The sequence below is a fragment of the Oncorhynchus keta genome, unplaced genomic scaffold, assembly GCF_023373465.1.
Source record: "Oncorhynchus keta strain PuntledgeMale-10-30-2019 unplaced genomic scaffold, Oket_V2 Un_contig_5459_pilon_pilon, whole genome shotgun sequence".
Taxonomy (NCBI): Eukaryota; Metazoa; Chordata; class Actinopteri; order Salmoniformes; family Salmonidae; genus Oncorhynchus; species Oncorhynchus keta.
The window spans coordinates 127501-137454 of record NW_026288300.1 but is presented as its reverse complement, the minus strand read 5'-3'; the positions used below and the strand labels follow the sequence as shown (position 1 = coordinate 137454).

General features: G+C 45.8%; 1 protein-coding gene across 1 annotated transcript in view; it reads right to left on the bottom strand.

Annotated features, from left to right (window-relative positions):
• Positions 1-451: 451 nt before the first annotated feature.
• The window catches only part of mxd4 (MAX dimerization protein 4), a 45802-nt gene continuing 36299 nt past the window's right edge, over positions 452-9954 (bottom strand). The window contains exon 6 of the mRNA XM_052510236.1: positions 452-5608. Coding sequence (XP_052366196.1) covers positions 5409-5608 — 200 coding nt within the window. The 3' untranslated portion in view covers positions 452-5408. The remainder of the gene's footprint in view (positions 5609-9954) is intronic.

Sequence of the window (9954 nt, the reverse complement as noted above, 5' to 3'; positions counted from 1 at the left end):
GATCATTTGAAATCCCATTGAATCAAGTACTTACCTGGACAAGCCTTTCTCAACCCAATCCTCGTTGCACCCCAGTCGTTCCATAATGATGGTGTAACACCAGCACACCTGATTCAAATTAACAGCAGCTTGATGATTAGTTGACTACTTTCAGGTGTGCGGCTGTTAGAACTACATCAAATCTTTTTAACGGCTGGCCTAGACCACAGGTGGTTGGTGGACCCTTCATTTGGGAGGAGGGGGCTCGTGGTAATGGGCTGGAGCGGAACAGGTGTAATGGTAGCAAATACATGTTTGATGCCATTCCATTCGCTCTGTTCCACCCCTTATGAGCCGTCCTCCCCTCAGCAGCCTCCATTGGCCTGGACGGTAGCTAGACCTTCTCAGAAACACTATAAATATTAAAACACAAATATATTTAAATCATGCAAATAAGGAGGCTGTGACAACCTTGTGTAAAAAACATTTTTTTAATTATATTACAATTAAAGAATACACCGTAATACCTTCAAGTGTGTGCCAAAATGTTATCCAGCACCAGGTAAACTCATGTATCCATACATAGGAATTTATATAATATAGCACATCTTTTGAAAGCATATTACAACATCTGCTATTAAAGGAACATATTCACAGGTCTCTGGCACAGAACTCTCCCTACTCAGTGTTTTGCCTGACTACGATGCCAAGCTCCCTCAGCCCCCTTCATCCTCTCCCTCCCTCTGAACCTAATCTCAACCAGCCCCCCCCTCTGGCCAAAGTTCCGAGGCCCCTAAACTGTCAACGAGACACACCCTCGGGACTAAGAGTTCTCTCATGCCAACTCGACAACAAGACGACAACAAGAGAACGATCGCAGAACTCATAACATAAAAGAGGAAAGAAATCAATCCTATCTTCAGACGGCGCTCTAGCAATGTCACACAGAAAGAAACAGAAAGGACAGTAACGGGTTAGAGGGATTAAGAAGAGAGACAATGATACACTTGGGACTAAAATCTACATTTCATGTTGCTATTAAAGCTAATTTAAGATGGGTTTCCATAGGTGTCTGATGACTGTCCACACGGGGGTGGAAAGAAAATCAAAGTGACTAGTTATTTGGCAGGAATCGGGTTTTCGTTGCGGCATTATTCGATTGTTTGTTCATAGCGCTGCACTTACAGAGGACAGGAATGGGTTCTATTTGTCTCTGAAAGTAACTGTCAGACCTGAGCTCAAATAGGAACATTTCAAAACTTTGCTTGTTAAGTCTGCCTGCCAGCCAAATGGGTGGGATTTGCTCTTTTGAGCCCATTCCATTAAAAACAGGCAGACAGCCACAATCAAACACAGCTAAAGTGTTTTCAGAGATTTCACAATACTATGTGAACCCAGGTTTGAGTGTATGTCCGTCTGTTGACTTTCCCCTTGCCTCTATACAGGCTTCACTTGTTTGGTCTGAGCCTCAACCTTATTTCACCCCAATCTCTCCCTCCCACCCTCCTGCTGACTCCCTTGGCAGCAATAGCCTGGCAGACAGACTCAATCATCATTTTGCTGTGCTTTTGTGCTTTGAAAAGAAAAATCAAACACACTTGGATAAATTTCAGAGACTAGATGATTTTTAAAGCAGGGATCAACCACCTCTCGGCCTCGACAAAAGTCAACACATCTTGATTGATAAGTGTGTCAACCCCCCCCAACGTTTAAAGGAAGTTTGTTGGACAGCACCATTGATTACTTTTACAATAATGTTTTTGCATTGTGAAAGGGTTGAGAGTCGAGCACACATCTTTCAACAGATACTTTCCCCAGGCGTTTCCAAACTCATTCATAAATCAACACATTTAGTGTTCAATACCTATCGCCAAGTGATTTGCTCGACAATCTCTGTCACACTTTAAGTACAATCTCTCTGGTTAAAAGAAAACAAAGTTATTTTCAAGGCACATCATTGAAAGAAATTCCATAACCACTATCCAGCAGTCTTATTCCCTGAAACCTAGTGAGCGCAAGACTTTGAAAAGGCCACGTCTCTTCAACCAAAAAAGTCATTTTCAACACAAAATATACATTTTTCAACCAAAAAGACGTCTGCTTAACGTCTTTTCAACTTCTTTTGCTCCTACATTCAGTATCTGAATCAGCATCCTCCTCTGCTAATACACCTGCCCTCCAACCACTCACTCTTTCTGAACGTGCGCTATGTGCATTATAAAATGATGTCGCTGAACATGAGAAATCTCATACCTGGCCCACATGTGTTTCCGTTTACTCATTGCCTCACATTAGCTGATGGGAGGTTCTGTGCAAGAGAATATTTAGTTTTCATTTGACAAGTTTTACTCAGTTGTTCATTTCAAAAGCAAACTGAAAGAGTAGTACATCTGTGTTCCTAACAGTCGTGTACATAGGTCCTTGACATGAATGTAAACTCAAGAACTGATCTTTCTCGGTTAGTTTCTTTTCGCCCTCCTTCAGTGTATGGAGAGAGTTCAGAGGTAAAATCCATCAACAGAAATGTTAACATTGTTGGTCACAAAATGAACCACAGAGTCGAAGCACAAATCTGTCTTTTTCTTCTTCTTTAAAACCCAAGCCTGCCTACCAACCAACCGCCCACTTCCTCTTTAAAAAGCACAAGATGGTCATATTGCTGTGTCTCGAGACGCCCCATGACCACCAGGGTCACGGTAAAACTATGGTAGTAGAGTAGAGTAGGGAAGGTGCCACCGGGAGGAGGGAGGGAGGAGAACACCACGAGCTGCCTTCATTGATTGGATTTCTCCTCCCTTCTCCTCACCCAATGGTTTCCTGTTCAAAAACAAGTGCATTTCATAAGCAGAGCTAAAACAAAATGGCTGCCACAACAACAAAATAAGCAGTTTAAACCCCTAATTAGGTTGACTGATTGAACCCCAATAATGACCAGCCAGGGCGAGTGAATGGAAGCTGCCATCGGGAGTTACCAGTATGGTCAGTGTTGACTTTAAGCGGCGTGGCAGGCAGGCGTCAAGTGGGTAGGGCGTACCTGGCAACCGCACCAGGGGTACACCTTGAGGAGTACTCGATGGAGGCAAAAGGGGCTCAAATCAGTTCTTCACGTGCCCCTTCTTCACTCAGGGAGGAGACAGATTTACCATTTGGTTTGGGGTGGAAGGGGTTAAAACAAAGTGTTCATCTACTCCGAAAAGGGGTGGAGCTGGGGGGCAAAGGGGTGGAGCTGGGGGAGTGTGTAGCAGGGTCAAGACCTGAGTAGGGATGGAGGGAGGAGGAGGGAGGGGGGCACACGACAACAGTCACCAAGGCACAGAATGACATTGGGGAGAGATCTAGAGAAGGGGGCAACCAGGTTCCTAGTTTCCCTGTTCTACACTCTCTCTACCTTCAACTAGCCTGGCCTTCTGTCTGTCTGCCTGTCATATATTTATATAGATATACTCTTCTTTTTTGTCTTTTCGTTAAACGAGAACATTTAGGAAAATAGAATAGAAAATATAGACTACAGTATCACTTTCAGTGACCGATAGCTGTTTTTTTTTTCATTGCAACGTTTTTCGAAGTCTTTTGTGATTTTTTTTGTTTGTTGTTTTTTTGGTCTCAGACCTGCCAAGTCTGAAGTGTTGGAATGACAAGCTCTAAGGATTACGAGACAAACTCAGGCCTAAACGGTTACATGTTCCGAAGGACAAAGATATGCCTCTTCCGTCAATATTTTATACTAGTGTGCATGGCTTTGGAGACAGTGCTGTACATTTCTAAGAATACATTACATTGGTCTTTTACAATGTCCCCAAAGCTTCAGAAGTAGTATCTAGCTAACAGATATAGCAGAGAAAATACACAAATCTACCTTTGAGTTAGAGAAATGAAAGCATTGTTATGATTAGTTTTGATGCAATACCTATTCCTCTACAGAGAGCTGATCATTAGAGCTGGCTTTTTATTCTTATGCACTTCTACAGCTTTGACTTGTCAATGTGTACCGACCGTGCACACACACACTTACGCATGCACGCCTGCATACATACACACACACACGCACACACATACACACATCTAGAACTGTTGGAGCTTGGAGTAGACTGACAGCAGGGTAATAAATGGATCTATTAGTGAATAACAAGAATGGTTAGCCTGATCCTGCTGATCCACTGTCTTCCCCTCCAAAATGCCCAGTTGTCCTCTATAACTTAGTAAAAGAGGGCAATCATGCTGCCATTTTGGGACAAAATTGACCCACCAGAATCGCTTAAATGCTTGAGAAAGCAGTATCTTCCCGTGTTTTATTGCTACATCAATATGCTACTGAAAAGTAAAGTATGGTTTTCGATTCTGGGGATGCACCGTGTGTGAATATTTAGGGAATAGGGTGCCATTTCAGACCCACTTCTAGTGTCGTGTTCAGTAGTGTGGAGTAGTGGTTAAGGAACTCAGCCAGAGGGAGAGATATCAATGTGCTGCCCTTAGAAATATTGACCCTAATGTCCAGTACAATTGGTAAAATTGATTGGGGTTTGCAGATTAACAAGAGATATGTTCCAATAGAACATTCCAATAGAACACTCCAATAGAACACTCCAATAGAACATTCCAATAGAACACTCCAATAGAACACTCCAATAGAACATTCCAATAGAACACTCCAATAGAACACTCCAATGGAACATTCCAATAGAACATTCCAATAGAACATTCCAATAGAACACTCCAATAGAACACTCCAATAGAACACTCCAATAGAACACTCCAATAGAACACTCCAATGGAACATTCCAATAGAACATTCTTTTTTTTCTCCATCAGAAATTGTGCCTCATTCAAATGACGGAGTTGAAGTTTGTCCTCAGCTAATGCTCTATCCTATACCACACGCACACACGCACACGCACACGCACACGCACACACAACCATGCCACACACACACAAACACACACACAGTTCAACACACACGCTGAGTTCCCATTGACAAGTCAAAGCTGTCTGCCACCACACCACAGAGGTCCCCAACAAAACCACAAACTGCTCTGCTATATCCGAGCCTGCAGCCACAACAACAGGTAGAGGTGAGGGAGGTCTGGGGGTCAGGTTAGGCAAGATAAGCGGGATAAGGGGTGATAGGATAGGGGTGAGGTAGGGTGTGGTGTAGGGGTTAGGACAGGAAAAAGTCAGGAAGTCAGCCACGACAGGAACGTCTACAGTCTACTTCCTGGTTCCAAGGAATAAGCTCCAATGGGGACATTGGGGAGGGGGAGACCACAGCCGCTGTTTGCTGGGGGGGTGGCTGATGACCGCGTAGCGTGGGCTGGAGGAGGTGCGTGCTGGGGCAATGTTAGGGGGGGTAGGAAGGGAATAGGAGGGTACGCGGGGCTGGGGTCATAGAGGGCTGATTGGAGGTGTGGCCCTCAGGGGCCCCCTGGTGGCCCCTAGCAGTGGTGCGGCTGCAGTCTGTGGGAGGAATGCTGTGTGTAGCTGGCGTCGCTGGAGCTGCTCTGCAGGTTGTAGTCCTCCTCCTCCTCGCCGTCCAGGAGGCCGTCGTCACTGATGCTCTCGTCCACGCTGTCCCCCTCGCCCTCGCCAAGCTCACCCTCGCCCAGGGGGGACTCCATGCCTTCAATGTCCACCTCTGCATAGAGAGAGAGGGAGACAGACAAAATGTTATTCTCCATATTTCATGGAATAAAATCAATAACTACCAACAGGACTTTCAGAGAGATAGAAACAAAAACAAAGAGAGAGAGATGGAGAGGGAGAGGGAGGGAGGGAGAGAGAGGGAGATGTGTGTGTGTGTGTGCGTGTGCGTGCGTGCCTGCGTGCGTGCGTGCGTGTGCGAGAGAGGGGTACAAAACAGCGTTGTTGTATTTTTTTCGTGTTGAACTTTGGGCACGTACACTGAGGAGCCCTCTCTGTGTGTCGCCGGGCGGATTAGGGCCGGATTTAGACGGCCATTAACTTTGTATAACAGGCAGGTCTCTGTACTACCTCCAGTAATCCCTCCCCCTACTGATAAACATCCCCCACGTGTTTACCACCCTCATGATCAGTAAACAACAACACCCGTCTCCTACACAGGGGCCTCCAGGAGCCAAGTAGGAGAGATACTGTATACATTTCTTCCACTAATTGGTATGTTGACAAATCAAATCAGATTTTTTCACATCATATATTTTTCAGAGCTGATCTGATTGGTTAAAAGACCAACTAGTGAGAAAACATCAGAATTGGACTGCATGTGCAAACGCAGCCATAGAGCTTGGTCACCTCGGTTCCCATTTTAAAAAATGGCTGGAACGTGGTCATATGATTCGAGAGAAGCCATCCATGTCATCGCCCAATAAACGGTCATTTTGAGAGTTTCATACAAAAACTTTGAGGGATTACCTTAAATTAACTTCATTTGGGATAAGTAGAAGGAGCAGAAATGGCATCTTAACTGCACCAGCCCCTTATAGCTCAGCCTAGCTCCAGTCTAGCTCCAGTCTAGCTCCAGCCTAGTTCCAGTCTAGCTCCAGCCTAGTGCCAGTCTAGCTCCAGCCTAGTTCCAGTCTAGCTCCAGCCTAGTTCCAGTCTAGCTCCAGCCTAGCTCCAGTCTAGCTCCAGCCTAGCTCCAGCCTAGTTCCAGTCTAGCACCAGTCTAGCTCCAGTCTAGCTCCAGTCTAGCTCCAGCCTAGTTCCAGTCTAGCTCCAGTCTAGCTCCAGTCTAGCTCCAGCCTAGTTCCAGTCTAGCTCCAGCCTAGTGCCAGTCTAGCTCCAGCCTAGTTCCAGTCTAGTTCCAGCCTAGTTCCAGTCTAGCTCCAGCCTAGCTCCAGTCTAGCTCCAGCCTAGCTCCAGCTTAGTTCCAGTCTAGCATCAGTCTAGCTCCAGTCTAGCTCCAGTCTAGCTCAAGCTTAGTTCCAGTCTAGCATCAGTCTAGTTCCAGTCTAGCATCAGTCTAGTTCCAGTCTAGCATCAGTCTAGTTCCAGTCTAGCTCCAGTCTAGTTCCAGTCTAGCATCAGTCTAGTTCCAGTCTAGCTCCAGTCTAGTTCCAGTCTAGCATCAGTCTAGTTCCAGTCTAGCTCCAGACTAGTTCCAGTCTAGCATCAGTCTAGCTCCAGTCTGGCTCCAGCCTAGCTCCAGTCTAACTTCATCCTAGTTCCAGTCTAGCATCAGTCTAGTTCCAGTCTAGCATCAGTCTAGCTCCAGCTTAGCTCCAGTCTAGCTCCAGCCTAGCTCCAGTCTAGCTCCAGACTAGTTCCAGTCTAGCATCAGTCTAGCTCCAGTCTAGCTCCAGTCTAGCTCCAGCCTGGCTCCAGCCTAGCTCCAGTCTAACTTCATCCTAGTTCCAGTCTAGCATCAGTCTAGTTCCAGTCTAGCATCAGTCTAGTTCCAGTCTAGCATCAGTCTAGTTCCAGTCTAGCATCAGTCTAGTTCCAGTCCAGCATCAGTCTAGTTCCAGTCTAGCATCAGTCTAGCTCCAGTCTAGCTCCAGTCTAGTTCCAGTCTAGCTCCAGCTTAGCTCCAGTCTAGCTCCAGTCTAGCTCCAGCCTAGTTCCAGTCTAGCTCCAGTCTAGCCCCAGCCTAGTTCCAGTCTAGCATCAGTCTGGCTCCAGCCTAGTTCCAGTCTAGCATCAGTCTAGCTCCAGCCTAGTTCCAGTCTAGCTCCAGTCTAGCTCCTGCCTGGCTTCAGTCTAGTTCCAGTCGAGCATCAGTCTAGCTCCAGTCTAGCATCAGTCTAGCTCCAGTCTAGCTCCAGCCTAGTTCCAGTCTAGCATCAGTCTAGCTCCAGCCTGGCTCCAGCCTAGTTCCAGTCTAGCATCAGTCTAGCTCCAGCCTGGCTCCAGTCTAGTTTCAGTCTAGCATCAGTCTAGCTCCAGCCTGGCTCCAGTCTAGTTCCAGTCTAGCATCAGTCTAGCTCCAGCCTGGCTCCAGTCTAGTTCCAGTCTAGCATCAGTCTAGCTCCAGCCTGGCTCCAGTCTAGCTACAGCCTCTGTGTTTAGTAATACTGTGAGTGACAGCAGAGTAGCTTGACCTTGACCCCCGGGCGTGACCTCTAAACCAGGCCGGGCTCAACAGGAGTGTGTGGTCTTCACCAGGGGTCAAGAGGGGCGTTGTGTGTATGTGTTTACAGGTGTGTGTGTCTGTGTGTGTGTGTTTTTTCCGGTGTGTACAGCGTAATGCACTGGCCTGTAGTTCTCTCAGACTCTGTACAGATTGAGGTGTAGGCGAAAGCACTATAGGAGTCCAAGTCAACACTGTGTCCAGAACAGACAGGGAAGGAGAGGCATCACAATAGACTAGAGCATGGTAGAGGGAACTAGGTTGTATCAAGGGCCTGGAGGCTTCAGGGCAGTATCCACTCTATGTAGTAGAGGTTGAGGTCAGGCAGAGTCCTGCACTGAAGCTGTGGATAGTATTGATCTTCATTACATGTGGATCAGTGCTTCTGCTAGATAAGGAGTGGTTCAGTGGACTATTCAGCTGTTTTAAGAAACAGTTATATCGGATCAAGTGAAGAGGTCAGGGCCCCTCAAGCCGAGTCAGTGGCTTTAACGAAGCTGCGAACAATGTAGAGAATTGGTCTGTATAACTTGGCTTGGTTATATACAGATGGGGTCGGTGACCTGTTTGCATTATGTATGGATCAGTGGCTATACACAGTATAGGGATTTGTGTGTCTGTACAGATGTAAGATCTTAATTTGATCACCCTGTTGCAGGAGTACTATCTTTTGCAGGAGAATACTTGTGGTGTATTTGAGGTTTAAAAAGGCTTCTAAAGTTTGTTATTTCCACTTTGTAATTTCAGATCAAATTTCCCCTTACAAAAAATGTATAAACGCCTACAAAAATATAAATGAATTATAATCCACATAATAATTCACATTTTCCTGTAGATCATTGGCTAAGGTAATGCAGTGGTGTATAGGGGTTCTGTTTGGTGCTGTTTGGTGATGTTTGGTGCTGTTTGGTGCTGTTTGGTACTGCTTGGTACTGTTTGGTACTGCTTGGTGATGTTTGGTACTGTTTGGTGATGTTTGGTACTGCTTGGTGATGTTTGGTACTGCTTGGTGATGTTTGGTGCTGATTGGTGATGTTTGGTGCTGTTTGGTACTGTTTGGTGCTGTTTGGTGCTGTTTGGTGCTGTTTGGTGATGTTTGGTGCTGTTTGGTGCTTTTGGTGTTTGGTGCTGTTTGGTGATGTTTGGTACTGTTTGGTGATGTTTGGTGCTGTTTGGTGCTGTTTGGTGATGTTTGGTGCTGTTTGGTGATGTTTGGTACTGTTTGGTGATGTTTGGTACTGTTCGGTGCTGTTTGGTACTGCTTGGTGCTGTTTTGTACTGCTTGGTGATGTTTGGTACTGTTTGGTGCTGTTTGGTGCTGTTTGGTACTGCTTGGTGCTGTTTGGTACTGCTTGGTGATGTTTGGTAGTTTGGTGCTGTTTGGTACTGTTCGGTGCTGTTTGGTACTGTTTGGTGCTGTTTGGTACTGCTTGGTGATGTTTGGTGACTGTTTGGTGCTGTTTGGTGCTGTTTGGTGATGTTTGGTGATGTTTGGTACTGCTTGGTGATGTTTGGTGCTGTTTGGTGCTGTTTGGTACTGCTTGGTGATGTTTGGTGATGTTTGGTGCTGTTTGGTGATGTTGATTGGTGATGTTTGGTGATGTTTGGTGATGTTTGGTGATGTTTTGTGCTGTTTGGTGATGTTTGGTGATGTTTGGTACTGCTTGGTGATGTTTGGTGCTGTTTGGTGATGTTTGGTGCTGTTTGTAACATACTATATCTTGTGGAATAGATTCATTCTGTGCTAGAAAATACTGAGTGTTCTACTTAAGAGCTGCAGTGCTGCCAGTTCTTGCTCCCCTCCCCTTGATCACTAATTAGTTCATTTATGGTCATTGACTTGACCTAAAGAGTCCCCACATCTGGTTCTATTGATCCACATCAGTTGTTAAATCAAAGGGGGGTCAAAGGATAAATGGAAACCACATTCATAG